The sequence below is a fragment of the Alosa alosa genome, chromosome 18, assembly GCF_017589495.1.
Source record: "Alosa alosa isolate M-15738 ecotype Scorff River chromosome 18, AALO_Geno_1.1, whole genome shotgun sequence".
Taxonomy (NCBI): Eukaryota; Metazoa; Chordata; class Actinopteri; order Clupeiformes; family Clupeidae; genus Alosa; species Alosa alosa.
In genome coordinates, this window is record NC_063206.1 from 9,636,242 (window position 1) to 9,658,424 (window position 22,183).

Below are 22,183 nucleotides of genomic sequence, written 5' to 3' on the forward strand. Positions count from 1 at the left end.
CTTGCGTTTGCTGCTGTCGTTTGTTTACTGCTGCTGTGCTGGTGGCTGTGCTGACTGGGGGACTGCTGTGTATTTGTACACCAAATACAATACTGTTTATTTATATTTAATTTAATAAAACAATTGAGACCACAGCAAGGTTAATATTGCTGTCTGGTCACGGGCAGCCGCTACTACTAAGCCAGGGCCACCAGACCAGCCAGGCGCCCACAGCAGTTTACAGACCACAACAACTCGCCGCCAGCAACAGCATCAGTCAGCACAGCACAGCAGTAGACAAACGAGCAAGACAAGCGAGCAAAGCAAGCAAGCAATGGCGGCGTAAACCACCGGAGTTAGTAACTTCCGTGTTCACCCGGCCTAGCCTAACCAAGCAGTCATCGCGACCGCAACCCACAAATGTTCCAGTAGCTCGGTAGCTTCCCGTAAGTCCTCCACAGATCGTAGGCTACTCAGCTCTCCACCCGATCACCAGCAGCGATACAATCGCTCAGATTGCCGGGTGCAGACCAAATCTGCCACCCGGAATATAGCTTTTGCGTGGATGCTGAAATCCTACTGCTCTGCTGTGTGTCCGGTTGTGTGTCCGGCTGGGTAGGCCACCTCTGGCTCGGCCGCTGTGTCTTTTGCAGTTCTCCGCCTGACTTGATACCTGCTCTGTGTCTGTCAATCCTGCAAATATAGGGAGAAAAACTCCCACACACCTGTTCCCCCTCATTAAATTAAGCAGCCTATAGGTTCGATTGTGAGTCTTTGGGTCTTTGTTAATTGTCAGTTTGATTTGGGACAGCCGTGACGGGAATATCAAAGTCCACACGTGAAGCGAAACAAAACACAGCTCACAGGACACAAATAAATGCATTAAAACACTACAAACGTGAAACATGATACTTTGCACACTGTGACATGATGCCAGCTATAATCTGCCCCATTTTAGAAACTGGTTATATTTTTATTCAGTGTGCTGGCAATGATATAATAATAAATTGACAAATTTGTCATGTCATTGATGACCTCATGAAATAACCAGAAGATAAAAGTGCCTAACTAACCATGTTTTTAACCATGCTTTTTTCCAGTTTAATGCAAATGTGTTAAAATGTACATACATTCGGGCATATGAAAGCCACTACATTTTAGTGCCATATGAAGGGCAGTAGATATTTTGGTACTTTTTCAGAAACCTTGTGACTTGGACTATATAAGAAAGACTATAGCTCTGCCTGTATGAGGACAACACTATTTACTTACTTGTAACTTTTGATTGTTACCAAGTACAAATCAGGTCCAGAGTGGTTCCAGTAGGCAATGTTTGTGCCATTCTGACAGAAGATCGACACGTTGTCAGGGGGCTCAACTGTAGAGAAGAGCAAAAGAGAAAACAAGAAAACAGACAAACAAAACACATTAGCACGTTATATATTTTATGCAGTGTGATTAATTACAATCAATCCACTGTATCAACCCGTTTCTGATGATGAATCAATGAAACAATGGAGCACAAAACTACATAGTGAATAGCATGGTTAGGTGGGAAACATCTGACTGGTATGTTGATGTCCCCTTCACCATCAAAATTGATAATAGGAATTGTCAAAGAAACAAAGGATTGTATTTACCTAAAACATACCTTTAAATAATTAAAAATCGCATGTTGTTCCTTAAGGCTGGCTATGTGCCAAATGTCTTTCTGGTGTGCTAAATATGATGATTCATATTCCTTCCTTTGCACATTCTAGGGTGGCTACATTTGGCATCAGCCTTGTTTAAGCATGCTATTATCTTGGCCAGTGAAATTATTTGGAGAGGGGTTTGCACTTGTGTTACTTTAGGCCAAAAGAGTTTATTAAAAGGGAAACTTCCCAGTCCTACCCCATGTAACTGCCTGGCCTTATCACAGGGTGGAGGATGGACGTGAGAGAGGAGGACATTCCCATTTCATGATCACTACGGTACGGATCTATAGTTCAACAGATAACTATTTGAATGCTGTTATTCATACAGCTCAAATACTGTCATACAGTACAAGTCATGGCTCTATAAACAGGTGACTATCTGGCTCGGACCGAGCCACAAACCATTACAGCCAATCAACATATTGCTTAAAGAGCACAGCAAGGAGGGATGTAGTCTGTTGAACTCAAATATCAACATCAATCTAATGACACTGCCACCCTTTCAAAATGTCATGACCAATATCCAGAGGCTTAAAGTTTAACTCCAGACATGGACCTGCCAGATGACGCAGACGCCAGTGTTTTTGTGACTGTCAACTTTGGGGGTTATGCAATAATGGACATGTCCTCTTTTTGAAACTTGCACATAATGCCTCTTTCACTTCCCTTCCAAGATCAGCTATTCTTTCCTCAAGGGAAATTGTGGTTAACACACAACCAAAATTGTCTAGATCTGCTCCACCACGCCTGCATCAAAAACTTGAAAAATGAATGATGGGTGAGGCTTGGGTATAGCCTGGTTAAGAAGGTTCCAAGAAGGTAAGGTTAAGAAGGTCAAAATAATGCAGTAAGCTACTTTGTCAAACTGATGGTGCCAATCTACTCTGTATCATAATAATAAACTTCAAATGTTCCCTGTACTCTAAGTCATTGCGGATGAAAATGTCCAAAACAACTCAAGTCTGAAAATCAGGACATGTCTGTTGGACACAGTCCTGTTTCAGTTCTTAAGTGGCTGTATCTCACTTCCCCCTTTGTCTCTCTTGAGGTGAAACAGCGTCACTACCACTAAGCTCACTGAGGGCCAGATGTACGTACATTTGCAAACGTAGCGTTATCAGCGCCATGGACACACCACAGATTGCGAGCGCTGTCAGACCCAAGTTTCCGTCATTATTTATCAATCTTTCAACCCTTAGTGTAAACTCGCCTTTCTCTGCCCTTCTCCGCCCATAAGCGCCAATTTCTGAGCGTCCACAACTGAATGGCAGCGCCTACAAAGCGCCAGTTGAATGAAGTTAACTGATGACAACATTAAAAGAATCAAGCGTTTAGCGATCATGAAATAATACCATACATGATAAGATGTCAACAAGCAGGGAGATAATGAAGATCAGTAGTTCTACTCTAAACTACTTGTGCCGTAGGCTATGGAATATTGGTCAAATCTAGCAAGTAGGAAAGTTTTGTGACTAGCGTGAAAGTGAAAGTAAGACATCACGAAAAGGCCAACGAAAGTTAAGGTTGCTTTTGGTAAATACTTTCACCACAAAAACTGGTGTTCTAAATAGCGATTCTGTTGTCTTTGAAAGGTTCTCTTATTGACGCATTGAACTGCAATGTGGATTAACACCTGCTTTACAAGGCGGAAGTATTTAGGCAGAATAGGCGGCGCTTTCAGGAGCAGTCTTTGTACATACCCTTGGAATACATAACTAGGCTCTTTACTCTTCCCCTCCCATCTTTTTACGCTTAAACTCCCACTTTCCCCTGGATCCTCCCATGAATGCATATGCATGACATGACAATCGCAATCTGCCACTTTCAGCTCCCGCGACAGGCAGTTTGCGCTTTTACATCATTGCGGCCTGTTTGTACATACCTCGCAATGATTTTACACGCACATTGCGAAACAAATACGCCTGAAATGGGCGCAAAAGCGTTAGTACATCTGGCCCTAAGTGTCCCCACCCGGATTGTTAAGTCAATGCGAAACAAACAGGATGTGTCTGGAAACCACAGACGTGTGTGAAAAGCAACCAGTCTTTGTTCACACAGTCAGCGCTCCAGCCACAAATCATCTGAGCATGCGTCGCTAGGCAACCTACATCCGTATTCATGCTGATAACTATGTTCAAGCATATGACATCCTGCTCCTGCCTCAGGTTTTTGGCATTTTTGTATTTAGCAGTTTCTGTGATTCACCTTCACAGAAACTACTCATTTTGTAAGACTAAGTGCAAATGCTAAGGTACATGACTGATCTCTGATATACATAAGCCAAACACAGCATTATCATTTAAATAATTCTGCAATACTGCATGCATTCATTCAGTAATTCAGCTAATTCCAGTTGGACTGTTTTGCTTGGGTCACCACCACCTTGAGAGTAGGCTCTTGACACTTTGTTATTGTAGATCATTGACAAGCTTCTATGCAGCAGCAGGTTAACATGGCATATGGGCTACACCAACAACAAATTGTAAAATGAGACTCTCTAGGCCCATATGTAGGATCAAATGATGTTGAGATTGTAATTCTTTGAGACTCTACCTCAGCGTACTTTGTTACACCTTTGCAACTACTGTCTGAATTTCATTTTCTTACACAATATGATGAACAATGAGTTTTGTTTAAAGGAATGTAGGGTTATTACAACAGTGGTAAGGAAAAACTCCCTTTTGACAGGAAGAAACCTTGAGTGGTAATGATGCGTGGAGTGGAATGTGTTTTGCAAGTTTTATACATTGGAAACACTCACTTCCTGTTGGATGTGACGATTGACCCCCCTGCTCTTATATTCGTCTTAGGGAGGTCCATATCCCTACCAACTATTCTGTGTGTGGATGAAACTATTTGCTGACCACAAGACTCAATGACATAAGGGTGCGCTATGGAGTGCCTGGGCCACACTTGGAGTAGAGACTGTGAGTGATGATATGGTTGCCAAATTTCATGATTTGTCGCCAGTGGGAACCATTCATTTCAGCCTTTTTGTTTATCATCAACAACTTTTGACATCATGTCTTAATTTTTATATGGTTCTGATGAACCACCTAGGAGAAGTGTGTTGAAATTGATCATGTGCCACGACTCTAATAATCATTCTATCTGTTGCCAGATGGTGGCGCTATGCCAAATATGCATTGTGGGCATGTTAATATCACCATTACCATACCAATTAATAACCTGTGAAGTTTGAGCCATGTCAAGCAATGCATGGCAAATGTATCACACATTTCCTGTTTATGTGTCGAGGTATGCAAATTCATCGTATCGCCATTTCAGCTAGTTGGGCATCGAAACCCGGTTCTAATATGGCACCGGCACCAACACAAGCAATAGTAATGGCATCGAATAATAATGTGGATTTCAGTGCCTCATTTCGATGCCACTTAAATCTCTGGCGTTTCTTTTTTTTTTTATACGAAAACCTGAACAAGAGATAGAGAAATCCACATGTGCATGTGTCTGTAAACACTGGTCATTTTGTGAAAATCCATATCTGTTGACACCACATAATCATATCTTTACTTAAGACATCTTCCAGTTTTCACTGGAAACCTTTAGAATGCAGTCAGTATTTCATTTGTCATCTGTGGACAAATTGAGGTGTTGTTTTTCTGAACCTGTTTTTAACTCATTTAAGTCAAAATTGTCAACACAAAGGCTTTTTCCCTGTTATTTGGGTACCAATACAGGGCGCCCAGACATTCCTCACATATGCTGTCTCTCCACAAATTCAGAGTTTGTTCTCCTTTGACTGTTGCACGGTGCACCTATACTATCGCAATACCCTGAAATTACAAATGTCACAACAATACCTAATTTTATCAGTATCGATACTTTTAAGAGTGACAGTGTTGTTTTGCAATTAAGATACATATTTCATGTCAGTGTGCGCAAAGCATGCTTCTACTTCTTCTTCACGTAGCCTGTGTCTTTTCTCCTCACACACACACACGCAGCTTTCAACATGCTGCGGTCATGTGGTAAATACAACGAGACATGGCTGCTAGTTATGCTGTGGCCACACAGCAACAAAATAATGGTAGGCTAATGTTAAGTTGATTTGTTGACTTGCACCTCTCAAGTTTGTGTCACTCGATATGAAGTATTCAAATGACTAAATATTGTTTGCTATTAGTAATTATGCAGATCATAAAATATAAATTATAAACAAAATATACATAATAAAATGAATTTCAAAAAATGAAATAGAAACATATAACATGAGCAATCATTTTCTGTTTGTGGCGTTAAAGGTGGCGCGATGAAAGATTTGGGTGTGCCTAAATTTTGTGCTGGTGCACCTAGATAGCCCTGCAATACAGGATTGACCCAGTGTACTAACTCTGTTGATGTTAATATTGGGAGTAGTAGTATTGGCAGTGAGTTGGTGAACATCACCTCATGTATACAAATTCACCAGGCGTCCGGCGTATGTGGACTGTGTAACTTTTTAGATCTAGGGACCTAGGGCAACACTACAGTAAAGGACTGCATTTCTAGGAAGTAAGAGTTAACTACAGTTCTGGCGCTGATTCTCTCATGCACTTGCATACAAAAATGCATAATCCAGCACGTGCCATCTTCTGTTGGATGTCTTTGTAGCTAAATCAACCACAACATTTCAGTTGGATTTAGGAGTTGTAAAGCAGTTGTCAGGCTGCAGAAAAGGCTACCCAATGGTTATGAGGGAGTCACTGTCACTCCTGATGAATTCATTGGTCATTTATTATGTAGAAAAGGTTTAAAAGAAATCTCACCACAGCAACAAACTTCCAAGGGAAGACCCTCTAGGCCAGCGGTCCCCAACCACTGGGCCGCGGCCCGGTACAGGGCCACAGGACATTCCTAACCGGGCCGTAGCTTACGACATGAGTTTTAAAAAAAAAATGCATGCAAACTAAACTAAGTTTAATTCGCAATAATGTCACGTTTTTACATGGCATAGGCCTATATGCAGTTGTTTGATTGCACGCATGTTTGCATTTTGCAAGGTCTATTTTCTTACGTCTGTCTGTCCCGCCTTCAACACTTTTACATACAGTATTGCCTTCAGCGCTGTGCAGCCTCAGGTCAGCTCACTTCACTTGATCAGTTCTTGGCGAACGGTACCCAGATAGCAAGCATAGTCGGCCCGATTCTGGCTGAGTGCTGGCAGTGTCGGCTGAGGTCCAAGTCGGCTGAAGCACAGTAAACACAGTCGGCCCGATCCTGGCTGAGTGCTGCCACTGTCGGCGGAGTTTCAGGTCGGCTGAGGCACTGTCCCCTTGAATAGGCCGACACTGACACGCAGTAGTTGGGCTGATTACTGAGTGTCTTGTTTGGCCCGATTGGGGTTTGATGGGCTACTGCCAGTTTTCGAATCAATCTCGGCAGACGGATTTCATACAGTGTGTGGCCCGATACTTAAGGAACGAACAATGATCAGTATCGCGGCTGTTGGCGGCAAAAATGAAACATTTAGCGACAGCCGGACGCTAAACGTACATGGCCCAATTCTGTAAAGTGACTGTCGGCCCATTACATGTGGAAGAGCCACGAGCAGAGCAACTGTTCAGTTTGAAACCAGGACGGCGCGAAACTGTCTCGTTTTGGACACTGCCTGTGGTAAGTAACATGCAACTTTACCTTAACCTGTTATTGCATGTAAATCATTATGAATGTATGTAGGCTTATTATTGCAGACAAAGTTTAAGTAGCATAACAAGAATGGGTGTTTCAATCTAACCCCCTTGAAGATGACGAAGCTAGCGGTAACATAACGTTATGATTTCTTAGCCTACTTTGTTGGCCTAATTACCGTTAACGTCAGTGTTGGTGGTTAGTCAAAAACGTTCAGTGCTGTAACTAGCTATACTTGCATAATTATGTGGTTTTCAAAGAAAAGTGTGATCTAATCATTTTAGACTGCACTCCTTTGGATGAAGAAGGCTACCCGTGTATACATGTGTGAACCATTTCTTGTGTTGGAAAAACAGGAGACCTGAAGAGCTCTTGGTAAGTTGTACATTGATTTAATAGAATAAGTAATAACGTTTTTTGTTTAGATGAGCCAAATCATAGGAATCAGCTTTCATCTAGGCCTGTGTTTTGTGATGTGTCATTTTTAGATGCTTTTGGTTTGCCTCATCCATTATGTCAGCAAAGAACAGGAGTGGGCAGGAAACATGCGCTGTTGAAAACATGGCCAACCAACTGGAGCACCCACAAGGCTCTTGTGAAGGAAGTCCACAAGCCTTTGTGCTTCAGGTCTGTATGTGTTGACAAATATTTCTTGCTCTTGGTGATTGTTAAATGCTAATATATTACCAATGACAATCACACAATGTCTTGTTTGCCCAAAATAACTACCAGGGAGGTGTTACCAAGACAGCTGCAGAGTGGCAAGACTGGGCTTTAGTAATATTTTGTCAGACAGTAAAGGATAAATAGTTTAATGATTTTTTTCTTTTCTTTTGAAATCACATGCTGTCCATGCATCTCAAATTGAAGGATGGATGGAAAGAACTCTTTGATCAACCCCCACAGAGAGCTGAGGTGGCTATCTGTAAGTATATTTGAGTGGACAAACAGAACTTCTCTGACAGATGACATGTTGAAATCTTGCTTTAGACCTCATAATGATAATATTCTTTTATACCTAAATGCAGTTTGGAGACACCCCCGGCTGGTAGTGCTGCTGAAACTGGTGGAGGCAACAATGAAGCGGCAACAGAAAGAGAAGGCAGGTGGCAAAGGTTGCTGCTATTGAAAAATACTTTGAGAGTGAGTGTGTGTGCATGTTGTAGGTCATGGTACATGGTACAAAAATACAGAATTTAAAGCACTAGCACAACACTTAACTCACAACCCACAACTACTGACAATGGAATTACTCTTTTAGAATGAGTGAGGGAGAGAGATAAAATGTTTAATGTTAATTTAGAATAATTTATTTCTTTGAATCATTATACAGTTTTAAAATGTTTAATTGTTTGTGTTTTTGTATATGAAAGATGTCGATTGTTGTAGATAAAAGTAGCTTGTATATTTTAACTTGTTTAATTTCTAAAGTGTATATATGTAAAAGCTTGTATAATTTTTAAATGTTTGTTTTATTTGCAAGGTTGTGTTTGTCAAACTTGTTAATAAAAGTAGCTTGTGCTTTTAATTACTAGTTCTGGATTTGTGTTTATTTTCAAGTACTTTTGGTAGTTAATGGGCCACATGTGGCCCGGGGACCCAGCCGACATTCAGCCAACACTCAGTCAGATCAGTTTTATAGTGCGTGGGCCAGTACAGGCCCAGAGGCCCAGCCGACACTCAGCCAACACTCAGTCAGATCAGTTTTATAGTGTGTGGGCCAGTACAGGCCCAGAGGCCCAGCCGACACTCAGCCAACACTCAGTCAGATTTTATAGTGTGTGGGCCAGTACAGGCTGGGCCCAACAGAATCAGCATGACAGTCATTATATAGTGTGTGGGCCACACCTGGGCCAACAGAAACAATGACAGTCATTTCACAGTGTGTGGGCCACACCTGGGCCAACAGAAACAATAAGAGTAATTTTACAGTGTGTGGGCCAGACCTGGGCCAACAGAAACAATGAGAGTCATTTTGCAGTGTGTGGGCCACATCTGGGCCAGAGGAAATTCTTTGTGTCAGTTATCAGTAACTGGCCCATTGTTGGGCCGGAGGCCCAGACAGAACTGGGCCAACACTCACAAAACCTTGAGGCTAGGTAGTGGGCCAGAGGTGGGCCGGTCAAATTTTGCTATCTGGGTAGTGTTACACGAAGTTAGCTAAACTGCTAGAATGAGCAACAAAAAAACAAGCATCTTTAGCAGGTCACTGGCCAGAGTGTTTGAGTTGCGAGAGCCGCTGCAGAGATTTCTTACAGAAAAAAAAAAAGTCACTGTTAGCTGCACATTTTAGTTATGAGGACTGGGTATCAAAACTCGCTTACCTGTGTGACATATTCGGGTTGCTTAATGACCTCAACCTGTCACTCCAGGGGAGAATGACGACTGTCTTTAAACTGGCAGATAAAGTCGCTGCATTTAAAGCCAAGCTTGATTTGTGGGGACGGCAGTGGACCGGGTGTATTTGATATGTTCCAAACAGTAGTGGGGGTTTTGGGAGAGACTGAGGCAGGGCCCTTTCTCTCGCAGCTGGTCTGCGCGATCACCTTGTTGGCGCTTTCAAATGAGTTTGAGCGTTACTTCCCATCCTCCAAAGATCCACGGCAAACCAATGAGTGGGTCCGCAACCCATTTGTCAATATCCCGAATAGTCCTAACTTGTCAGCGCAGGAGGAAGAGCAGTTGATCGAAATTGCAAATGACGGTGGTCTTAAGAGTGTGTATAAGGAAACCCCTCTGGCGGGTTTTTGGATCAAAACCAAAGCAGAATATCCCGAGATAGCCGTAAAAGCGCTAAAAAAGGTTTCCCACCACGTATCTATGCGAGGCCGGGTTTTCGGCAATGACTGCAACTAAGACCAAATTGTGCAATCGACTGGACATTTCAAACACACTGAGGGTGTCACTGTCTTCCATCACCCCCAGATGGAAGCTTCTTGTTGCAGGGCTCCCACTGATTATATTCGTAATGCACGGTTTTGTTCCCATATGTTTTTATGCATGTTCACACTTACAGATGTAGCTTCAAGTTGTTCAATATTCATAGTTCATATTGTTCAATTTTCACTTCTTCAAGTTCACGTTTTTCACAAGAGATTGTTACCTTCACTGTTCATACATAACTGGAGCTAGTTCTTTTCAAGTAATGCATGCACAACACATATGGAACATGGAACATGGAAGTGCTGTCCTCCCATCTTTTAAATGACATGAAAGTTCCCTCCCACGTCTGTCAACTTTCGGTTACATGATCACATTCATCCCATTTTTCCTCACGGTCCGCTAGCTGCCCGCCCTATAGGCAAGCCGTCAAAAAAACTAGTCTCTGTTGGCAGCCTAGGCTACGATATCTATCTGTAAACAAAAACAAGTACCAACAAGTGCTACCAACCACTCAAAGGCAAAATAAATAATGTTCCAACCAATAGACCTCTGAAGTTCGCCTACAAAAAAAGCTGCCATTTTTGAGATCGGCATCTTGCGGGGTTTTGGATTATTACACCTGTTAAACTCTCACAGAGACGAAGAAGTGTGAAATGCAGATGTTTTGCTCAACACACTTTTGCCCTCTGCCTTCGAGTGGCAAACTTAGAATTTTGCTACCCCAGAGCTAACTTGCGATGCAACTTGCCATAGGTAGTTAGCTTCAATTAACACCTGGATCTCCTCATATGGTTCTTTTTTGTAGGCGAACTTCAGAAGTCTATAACCGACGACATCCACGTTTAAGAGAGTTTCAATTGCACAGGAGGGAGGGGGAAGGAGTAGCGAGCTAACTCTCTGTTTTGTTTGAACGTCAACAGATGTCACCCACAATCGCTGACACAACCTTTAAATACAATAAATTCATGTCTACAGAACTAGGCACCAGGGTCAATAAGTGGGAATACTCCATGTTCATATATTTTTAAGTTCATAGTCTCTGCAAGTTGTGTGAAACAATGGTCTGTTTATTCTAGCCTAAGAGGTGATGCTTCACTGCTTCATCAATATTTGAAATCTCTTAACCCTCTAACCGCCCATACCGCAATATTGCGACAAGCGTCATTACTGAATAAAACAGACGATAGACTCGAGTGCAGTGTAAAAATCTCATTTGTACCCTTTACCACTAGTAGGTAGACATCCAGAGGTTTGATTGAAGCTCATGTTTGTTTGTGAAAGTTTTCAGGAAGTATGCCTACACGAGAAACACACGTGCATTTCCTCTATAACACGGAAGTAATGCAGGCCATAGTTTTGCACAAATTGAGGAAGAAACACACCAAATGTTGAAAAAAAAAAATCATGTGTGATGAAGTCTTGGGTCTGTTATTCATCTACTCTGATTCTGAAGGAGAATATCTGCCTTTTGGAGAATATGATCGATCGTCTATTGACAGTGATAGTCACGGTTCGTCTGTGAATGGAGGTGCGTCTTTGCGTCAGTGTCCACTAAGCATACCATGCTTATTTCAACCCTGTTCCCAACAAAGCTGGAGGTGCCAGTGGTAATAGTGATGATAGTGTCCGTAATGGACGTGGTACAGACAGCAGGGGTTGTAAAAATAGTGCCCACAGGCTACTTTATTGTATAGTAGCATAGGGTTTGTGGTTATAGTAATAGTTTACTATTGTTGGTTTACATGTGACTGTTTTCCTGTTCATTTGTTATGTGGGTGAAATGACAAAAATAGAAAGTAAAGCTGCTCAAATATGTATTTACTGAAATGTGCATAATTTAAGGTGGTTGCCATCCAGTGACATCATAATATGGAAATTAGACGAGTAAATGTATCCCCTTTTTAAACTTTTGTTCATACTCAATGATTTTCACATTTACAGTAGGACTTTATCTCTGACCACTTTCAAGCCATGGCCTTTTGAAATTTTGATGTAGAAATCCTATTTATACCCTGGAGGCTAAAGGGTTAAAAGTGATGCGTGAGTGAGCAGGACATCTCAAATAGACAATTGAGATGTTTACAAGCATCCTGAGATTTCACCGGAAAAGACGTATGCTCATTTTATCAACAAACTACCTGTTGACTTGAAGTGATTTTAAAGGTGCTCTAAGCGATGTTATGAGATTTCCTTTGAGAAACATTGTTTTGTTGCATACAGCACCTCAATGATTGAGCTCAGCCCATGCTGAGCTGATAAGAACTGAACTCAAATACCATCATGTCACACTTTCCACAACAAACAGCGGAAATGACGTCATTCCACTTGGTGAACTCTGCCCTCCTCACTGCAGCTTCATGAATTCCCCTAGGGCTACTGGTCGTGGAGGTGGTCTGGTCACTGTTTATAATAACAACTTTAAATGTAGAATTGTACAAATTGATATATTCTCCACTTTTGAGGTACAGCTTGTAAAGATAAATGCCACCCTCCTCTGTGCATTAGTTTACCGACCACCAAAAATTAAGCTTAATTGTAATTTCATTCAAGAATTTGCTGATCTACTATCTTTTATGGCCTCTCGCTCTGACAATTTCATGATTTTAGGGGATTTTAACATTCACATCTGTTGCCCATCAAAACCTTTGGTTAAGGACTTTTTATGCCTTGTGGACTCTTTCAATCTTGTGCAATCTGTTATGGCCCCGACGCATCAGAAAGGCCACACATTAGACCTAGTATTGTCTTATGGTTTCAATGTTTCCAACTTAGAAATTATGGATGTTGGGGTCTCTGATCATTTTTTGATTTTATTTGAATCTATTTTGTTTGGTCCCCCTGTATCTCCCCCTAAGTCCTATTCCTTTGCCCGTTCTATTAATTCCACCACAGCCACAACATTCTCTAATACTTTCATCCTCTCTCACTCACCTACTATCTCTGTTGCTATTTCCACCTGCTCTGACATTGAAAAATTAGTCACTCTCTTTAATGCATCATGTCTTGAGACCTTAGACTGTGTTGCCCCACTAAAACAAAAGCGTGTCAAAACTATCACCACTCCATGGTTAAATGCCACGACCCGTTCTGTCAGAAAATCTTGCAGGAAAGCAGAGCGCAAATGGAAAAAAGAGAAGCTTCAGGTCTTCTATGACCTTTTCAGAGATTCTCTAAAGACCTACCAAAACTCTGTTAAGGCAGCAAAGGTTGAGTATTATGCTCAGCTTATCAACAATAATGCTCATAGGCCAAAAGTTTTATTTAATACCATTAACTCTATTATAAATCCTGCCGCTGCGTCATCTACTCTTGCCCCTTCAACAGAAATCTGTGAGAAGTTCCTCAACTTCTTCATCGATAAAATTGACAAAATAAAATCTCAAATCTCACCTCCAGATTCGGATCCCTCAGTGATAGAACTTTCACCTAGCTGCCTCCAACAGTTTCAGGCTATATCTTCCTCCCAGCTTTCTGAGGTTGTCTCCCATATGAAATCTACATCCTGCCACTTAGATGTTTTACCTGCGCCTTTTTTTAAAGAAGTTTTACCATCATCTGCCCTCTTGTATTGGCCATAATTAATCACTCACTAACCAATGGAGTGGTCCCCTCAGGTTTTAAACGTGCAATTGTGCAACCTTTACTTAAGAAACCTAACCTTGAGCCCAGTGACCTGAAGAATTATAGGCCTATTTCTAAATTACCTTTTCTGTCAAAGAAAAGGTTGTCCTCTCTCAGGTTTCTTCTTATCTGAGTGAGTTCAATATATGTGATAAATTCCAATCAGGTTTTAGATCTCTGCACAGCACTGAATCGGCCTTGCTTAAAGTCCAAAACGACATTCTCTTAGCAGTTGATTCTGGATCTTGCGCCCTCTTGGTGCTTCTTGATCTGAGTGCAGCATTTGACACCATTGACCATAACATCCTATTAAAACGCTTGGAGGATGAAGTTGGTCTCCAGGGTTCTGTTCTGCAATGGTTCTCTTCTTATCTTAGTGATAGATCATTTTCAGTTAGTTTAGGCAATTTCTCCTCTTCCTCTGCCCTTATAAAGTGTGGTGTTCCTCAGGGTTCCATTTTGGGCCCTCTTTTATTCTCTCTTTATATGCTACCCCTTGGCTCAATTTTTAAAAAGTATAACATTTAGTATCACTGCTATGCAGATGACACTCAGTTTTACCTGCCTGTTAACACTAATGGCATTTGTTCTTTGGAGAATATTTTTAACTGTCTCAGTGACATCAAATGCTGGATGGCAAGAAATTTTCTTCAACTGAACAAAAGTAAAACTGATATAATTATTTTTGGCCCTCCAAGTGATGTTTCTATCTTGAAAAAATGCACTAGGACCTCTCTCTGCAAACTGCCACAGTGAAGTAAAGAATCTTGGGGTTTTCTTTGACTCCTCTTTAAATTTTAATAAGCAAATAAATAGTGTGGTCAAAGGCAGCTTTTTCCAGTTAAGAACCATTGCAAAACTGAAGCCCTTTTTGTCCTTCTCCGATCTTGAAACTCTTATACATGCTTTCATAACATCTAGACTAGATTATTGTAATTCATTATATGCAGGCCTGACCCACTCCACTCTCAACAGACTTCAGCTAGTTCAAAATGCAGCAGCTAGATTATTAAGTGGCTCTAAGAAACGTGAGCATATAACTCCTGTGTTGGCTAAGCTGCACTGGTTACCTGTGGAGCACAGAGTTAAGTTTAAAATTTTACTTTTTGTCTTCAAAGCCCTCAGTGGTTTGGCACCTAGTTACATAGGTGACCTACTAATTCCTTACAGCACTCCAAGATCACTTAGGTCTTCATCTCAGAATCTTCTCTATATCCCCAAAACACGCCTTAAGACTAAGGGTGATAGAGCCTTCTCTGTTGTTGCCCCCTAACTCTGGAATAGTCTACCTGTACATATTAAGTCCTCTCCAACCATTGACTGCTTTAAGTCTAACTTAAAGACTTTCATTTTCTCCCAAGCTTTTAATCTACCTTAATAAACCCCCCCCACACACACACTCTTTATTTTATTTTTGACCAATTTGTGTATTATTTCAATTATTTATTTATTTTCCCCCCATGTTATATTGTTGTTGTACCATTGTCATTGTTTTATGTTTGTTTGTAAGCACTTTGGTTCAACTCAGTTGTTTTTAAATGTGCTATAGAAATAAAGTTGACTTGACTTGACTTGACAAACACCTTTGTGGAAACAAAAGTGAGATCTATCTTTATGACCTAATAATGCACCACACCAGCCTTAACAGCCATGCATTGTCTAAGCTGGTCCATGCAACCAGCAAATGCAACAACTAGCCTCACCACAGTCGCTGACCACAGTACACATTCAGGAGTTGGTTTCGGTGGTTTCGCAGTGACTCAGGTGTGAAAAAGAAACCAACGCTTTGGCAGCCTTCAGAAATCAAGACGGAGAGTGAGCAACTGTATGTGGTCACCCCCCCATCTCTAACATATACTATGCAATGATGTGGTGCTTTCCATTTTAAATTTCAGGCATAAAACACAACAGTCGAGACAATATCAACTTTTCTTTGGCCGACTGGCAGCGCTTTTCTGCGCGGAGCCTATATGGACTAGCCTGAAAACCAGCCGAGATTAGCCCCGCCCACAACATTTGAGGTTGGGAAGTTTGGTCTGGAATAGGCTCTATGCATGACTCCATTTTGGATTCGCTTGTGCTGGCATATCAACTTCATGATGTAGCTAGACAGATGGCTTCTAAGACCCCGTTTACACTAGGAAAATGCATATATTTCCATGCGCTTAGGCCTTTCATTTACACGAAAACAGAGGTCTTTGTTGTTCCCTGTTGTTCCCTTGTTTGTTTGAAATCTCTGATTGGCCACTTGTTTGCTCGAGGGGCTTACAACACCCTTCCCCAGTTGTTTTTAGCCTGTGAATGGAATTATTTTTAAATACGAAGGAGGGGAAATATCCGTTTTTCCGAATAGCATACCCTGCTACGTAGGTATTTTGTGATCTTAGATTTCGCTATCAGGTGTTGACAAGATATTGACAGTGCAATAGCTTAAAAAAAACGACCAGTAAACAATGTCAAGGCATTTGTGGAGAAGACGGATGGTTTGGGTGTTCTTCCTACAGCGCACAGTAAGCCATTTCGTACTGTAGCTCCCATTGCTTGGGTTTATCCAATTGAGTGCAGAGGCAGCCCCCGTATCGGTTGAAACACACCCCATAATCACGTCCCAATGGAGCAGTATCAGACTCAAATTCTGAGTAGAATTGAATATGACGACCCCAGGCTATATATGGACGATATCATCTGGATGTTTGTGTACAGTCCACGGCTGCCCCCTAATAAACTCTTTGTACACAGCCCTGGCTCCATGGACTGGAAACAAAGCCCACGCACTTAGGTCTCAAAAAATTCTGAAAAAATTACCAGGTGTACCTATGGGGCATTTTGCCCATGTTCAGGGTGGAAAATAAAAAAGAAAGATTTGCATAAGACAAGTCAAATTGGTGTTTTCAAAAAGAAGGGATCATGGAGAATAAAGAAAAACATATTTAAAAAATCTTTGTATATTCCCACAAGGTGTTTGGGTGCTCTGAAAATGATGACCAAAAGATTTTTCAGACTAGTGATGTCTGCTGTTCAGACCCTGAAGGGATTTATTTTCTGTTCATTGCTTTTTGTGAGAGTGTTTCTACTTATCTCAGTAAGGAAAATAAATCAAGAGCCTATGTTGAGTACAAATATGTCTTCTGAAGGCTTAAACAGAGCCCAGCCAAAAACTCCAATAAAATTTGTATCAACTTTGAGGGACAGCTATGACCATGCAGGATTATCCAGACCAAACGTGACGATTTTGCTACATACTATTCCTATTTATGTACCAGCATGCAAAATTTGAGCCTCCTACATGGTTTAGTTCTTGCGCTGTGGGCTTGACAAAAAAAAGAGGCCGAACAAAATCGACACCCCCCTCCCCCTGTAAAACTGGCTGTTTCTTGGAAAGTATTGATCTTACATAAGAGTAATTTTACAGTGTGTCTCCTGGGTAACATAGGTACACCTGGTAATTTTTCAGAATTTTTTGAGACCTAAGTGCGTGGGCCCTGGTTGAACTGACGTGGAATGACCCAAAGTGGAGTAAGACTGTCTCCTGAACATAACAGAACGGTTCCAGCCAGTAATTAAAACAGGGGACAGAAGTTTGAGGAAATGGAAGGGGAGTTTGTTGGGAGATTTGGGAGTTTGCCCTCTGGTGTTTTGTTGGTGTTTGGTTAAAAGATCAACAGCTTTGTCGGCATCCAGGCAGTACCATAATCATGAGGCAACTCTATGCTTTCCACAACTACACTCCCCTCAAGCTGCTCATTGTCCCTCTTCCCTGAAATTCTTTTTACATGTCTTCCAAATTCAACCTGTATAAAGAATAAACAACTTAACTTTCCATGTGATCCTGGTTTATAGAACCTATAAGGAAGCTATCAAAAAGAATGTCATCTCTGAAGACAAACAATACATATATCACACATCAATACAGACAGACAGGAGTTGGATCCAAGTTTTGTACAATACAGACAATAAATTACAGTGCCATGATCTTCATGGAAGTCAGGTCTTGGCCCAGAAAAGAACTATATGATTTTGTCTTCAGACTGATTGTGCAGCCAATGCTTTACTTATTTTTCAGGTCACTGACATTTACATTTATTCAATAAGCAGACGTTTTTATCCAAAGCGCCTTACATATACAGTATCAGTTATACAAGGGCCATAGACCTCTGAAGTTCGCCTACAAAACAGCTGCCATCTTTGAGATCTGGTATCTGGTGATTTTTCCTGAATTATTTTTTTGAATTATCTCACCTGTTAAAGGCGAACTATGCATTTTTTTAGCTTACAGTAATAGCCTATGCAGGATTTTTAGCTTAATTTACCTTAACAGCTTCGGAGTCATTGGAATAGTGATATGACTTTTTTTCGGATTGAATGGTGGCCATTTTACGTAACGTCCCAACTGTTTTCTGATTTGGGGTTGCATTTCCCATCTCTCTGTAATAATGGACTAACCTTCTCTCAGCATATTTCTGCAGTAACCAAGTCATGTAGACACACTTTACAATATCAGGAAGATCAGACCTTACCTTACACAGTAGGCCTACTCAACTCAACTCCTTGTGCAAACTATGGTCCTGTCTAAACTAGACTATTGTAACTCAGCACTAGTTGATCTCCCTGCATGTGCTGTCAAACCACTGCAGATGATCCAGAACGCAGCAGCCCGTCTTATTTTTTACCAGCCTAAGAGGGCACATGTAACACCTCTTCTAGTATCATTACACTGGCTCCCTAGCCTGACGTCGTCATACTCAAATTCTAGTCAGAATAGGAGTCTGATACTGCTCCATTGGGATGTGATTATGGTGAATGTTTCAACCGATACAGGGGTTCTTCTTCTCCACAAATGCCTTCTTCTTCTCCATGAATGCCTTAACATTGTTTTCTGGTTATTGCGGTGTCTATATCTTGTACAACACATGTGATAGCGAAATATAAATGTCTACATTTTAGCAAGAGCATTTATGTTAGGAAGAACCAGGAAGAATGAAACACTTTTTAATTAAATTTCACATACAAAGACATTGTACCATACTGAAAGCTAATATTTTGTCATTAGCAACCTACATCTGTTCTGAGGAGTTCTGGTCTGAACCATGACTCCGAACAGCTCTGGTTCAGGCATATTTGCTCCCCAACGGAACAAGTCCAGACCGAACTTCCCGACCTCAAATGTTGTGGGCGGGGCTCCGTTTGGCATCCAGGCTCTCTATTGAAGCCAAAATTAAATCCAAAACCCTGACTTTGGCCTATATGGTTTCCACTGGGTCAGCGCCAATTTACCTCGAGTTAATCCAGCCTATACCCCCTGTAGATCACTGCTTTCCTCCAATTAACTTTTGTGCTGAGCCAATGTCATCACCAAGTCTCAACGAGATGTCCAATGTCATTCATTTGGCCACTAGTTTGGACTCCTTTAAAAAAACATCTGAAGACACATCTGTTCTCCCAGTACTTTCCTGTTTAAACTGACCTAGCTTTTTACTTGTACTTTTGCCAAGTTCACGTATAATGTATTTTATGCGTTATCTTACTTTTAATGATTTTAATGATGATTATGACGGTGATTATGGTGATAATAATGTCCATCTTCATTTCTTGATGTCAAAACTTGTTTGTATGTCGCCTGCCAAATTAAATAAAGTAAAGTAGGCCTAAAGTAAAGAGCCTTCCATGCAGAAGGTCCAGTGAGGTCTCAAGAGGTCTAGGAACAAAAAGTAGAATCTTGAACTTGACCTAATCCTGTGTGTTTCCTGTACTTGTAGTGGCTTTGTAGAAAATAATCAGCTGCTAGTTTTAAGGGCATATCTATTAGTTAGGATTTTTAGCCTATTCACCTGAAATATATCCTTGCAAAGGCATTTAATTGACATTTAGAGGGTGATAAAACACAAAAAGTTACCACCATATCATTTATTTTCTAACTCTAGGGTGGGATACATTGTCAAAAATGACCATCCCCTCTGGCTCAGACTATTAGGCTACATATTTAAGCTGACGACTAGCTCTGAATTAGGTTGGCCAATAGCCTATATCCTAAAACTATTTTGGGGCCTAAATATAAACAAACGCTTCTTTTGTCTGATTTGATACAGAATCTCCACATTTCGTTAGCCTACTGTCATCATTTAATACCTAATCTCGTAATTGTTAGGCTACTTTTTATACCATAATTATAGTTATGCATTTCATAATTTTGCCTTTATACCAGCCTGTCCAGTTGCCTCTATTTTTCCAAAGTCGCGGAAACCGTCTTCCAGGCAAGCAAGGTGAAATCCATATGCGATGACATGGCAAAACAAAACATAGCAACTTTAGCAGCAAATGATCTAGCTGCTAATTTACACTTTTATTAAGATGAGATTCGGCAACATTTTAGTTCGTTCGAGCCTTTACAAATATTCTCCTGACAATGTAAGATCTAGTCTATCTGCTTAGATCTTCTATTTGCTCAAACAGTGTTGTCAGAATCGAGCAAAGCCCTAGGCGGCGGCGGCGGCGGCGGCCTGCTATTTTTTTAGCGAGCCTCCAGTAGGATATGTCAATATTAATAGAACGAATAAGCTACTTACCAAGTTTCACCATGCCCACAGTGGCCAGTATGGCCACAAGCTGATACAGACAAAGAGTCTTCATCATTATCTTTCATCCGACATGTAGCGAAGAGAATCTTCTGAAGAAATCAACCGACTCGGAGCAGCGCGTTGAGCTACACAGGGAGGAGTTAGTTACCTACATTTGGAAAGTCCCCGCAGTCTAGTCTACAAGAAATCTCAGGCTACCCATCGATGACTATTGGGATTCAACTAACCATCCCACACCGGGTACACTAGTAGCCTAACGGTAGTCCTTCTAGGATTAGTTTAATATATTTTATTGGGTAATTAAAAGTATTATTGGAACGTTAATGGAACTTCGGCAAATCGTTGAAAATGAAGCAATGTCGCCATCAAGTGGTAGCTGCATTGCAAATGGCCAAAATCTGCAGGGAGTAGCGTAGTGATATTACACGGGCCATGTTGGTGTACACTAGCCTAACGTTGTCTACTACACACCATCGACAGAACTGTCATACAGTAGTGAGTAGCCTAACAGGCAGGCCTAATTGAGTTCTGGTTTTGATACAGCAATCTTGAGTAGTAGGCTACCTGAGCAGAGGGAAGGGTAGGCCTATATGGATATATTTTGATGTGTGAGCCAAAATACTTTTGACTGAGTTTGAAATAGCCTACTAAAACAAAAGCCTGTTCATTTAGCATATAATTTTATAAGCGACATACAAAATGGGGAATTACATTTAAGTTACATTGCCAATGAGACCTTAGGTTATAAACCCTACTAGAGGGTGAGAGAAGTTAGAATATTTATGATTTGAAAATACATTTTGATGCCCATGCCTATCTCTATGTTTTGATGGTCAAGGATTTCAATGACACCACATACACAACATCATAAACACCTGAAGAATCACCATGGCCACCTACTTTTCCACCATAACTGAATTATGCTTTTAATTACATCTCTTGAGCCAAACAAACACTGAAAAAGTGATGCCTACTCTTTTGTTTGCATTGTGGCCCACATCCATAGACAGATTATGTGCCACTGGGTGCCTGGGCACAGACGTGGTAAGGTGGTACACAGGTTGAGCTAATAGGGGCCCTATAATAACATATCACACATAGCATAACCTGTGTTATTTGACTGAGGGCCCCTTTCAGATATGAGGGGTGAATAACGTAACCCATGGTATATGATTGAGGGACCCTTTAATGACATAGCATACATACATCACCTATGTTATTTGACTGAGGGAACCTATTCTGTAGGGGTGAATAACATAACCCATATTATTTGACTGAGGGGCTCCTTTCAGATATGAGGGGTGAACAACATAACTCGAGTTATTTGACTGATATCAGGGGTAGAGAACATAGTAGCGACTTCACGTACAAGCCCATTCAGTAATGCATGAACATGACTCCTCATGTAATGATCATTTTGTTCTTGACGAAGGCTGTCTCTTGCAAAGGTTACCTTGCTAACATGGACCTCAGACCTATAGTCTGGACGTCACCAGTTGGTCCATAGCCTGTTCTGTGCTTTCAGCTTTGCGCATGTGAGCACTCTCCCGCACAAGCAAGCTGCCGCTATTCACTGAGGACTACAATCACAATCAGATGTGCGCTTTACTATGCATAGCCTGTGCAACATTGTTGGCTACATAAGTTTAAAACCCAGTGCCAGTGAGCTACCAGTGTTCATTGACCCTCAGTCCTGAATGTGCTTGTCCATATGCTTGTGCAACTGTCAGACATGTAGCAAACCACCAGGCCCTGTGTATTTATTTATTTATTTATTTAAGGTTTATTTAGACATGG

General features: G+C 41.2%; 1 protein-coding gene and 1 long non-coding RNA gene across 2 annotated transcripts in view; one reads left to right on the top strand and one right to left on the bottom strand.

The window, feature by feature from the left end:
* The window catches only part of LOC125311553 (interferon gamma receptor 1-like), a 35,264-nt gene extending 14,608 nt beyond the window's left edge, over nucleotides 1–20,656 (bottom strand). Inside the window, exons 1-2 of the mRNA XM_048269743.1 lie at nucleotides 20,375–20,656; nucleotides 1,252–1,357 (exon numbers count right to left, since the gene is read on the bottom strand). Coding sequence (XP_048125700.1) covers nucleotides 1,252–1,357; nucleotides 20,375–20,441 — 173 coding nt within the window. The 5' untranslated portion in view covers nucleotides 20,442–20,656. The remainder of the gene's footprint in view (nucleotides 1–1,251; nucleotides 1,358–20,374) is intronic.
* Nucleotides 7,464–8,952, top strand: LOC125311554. Its single transcript, XR_007196493.1, has 4 exons — nucleotides 7,464–7,682; nucleotides 7,796–7,934; nucleotides 8,178–8,232; nucleotides 8,336–8,952. It is a non-coding gene; the product is annotated as an uncharacterized LOC125311554 (long non-coding RNA).
* Nucleotides 20,657–22,183: the final 1,527 nt, after the last annotated feature.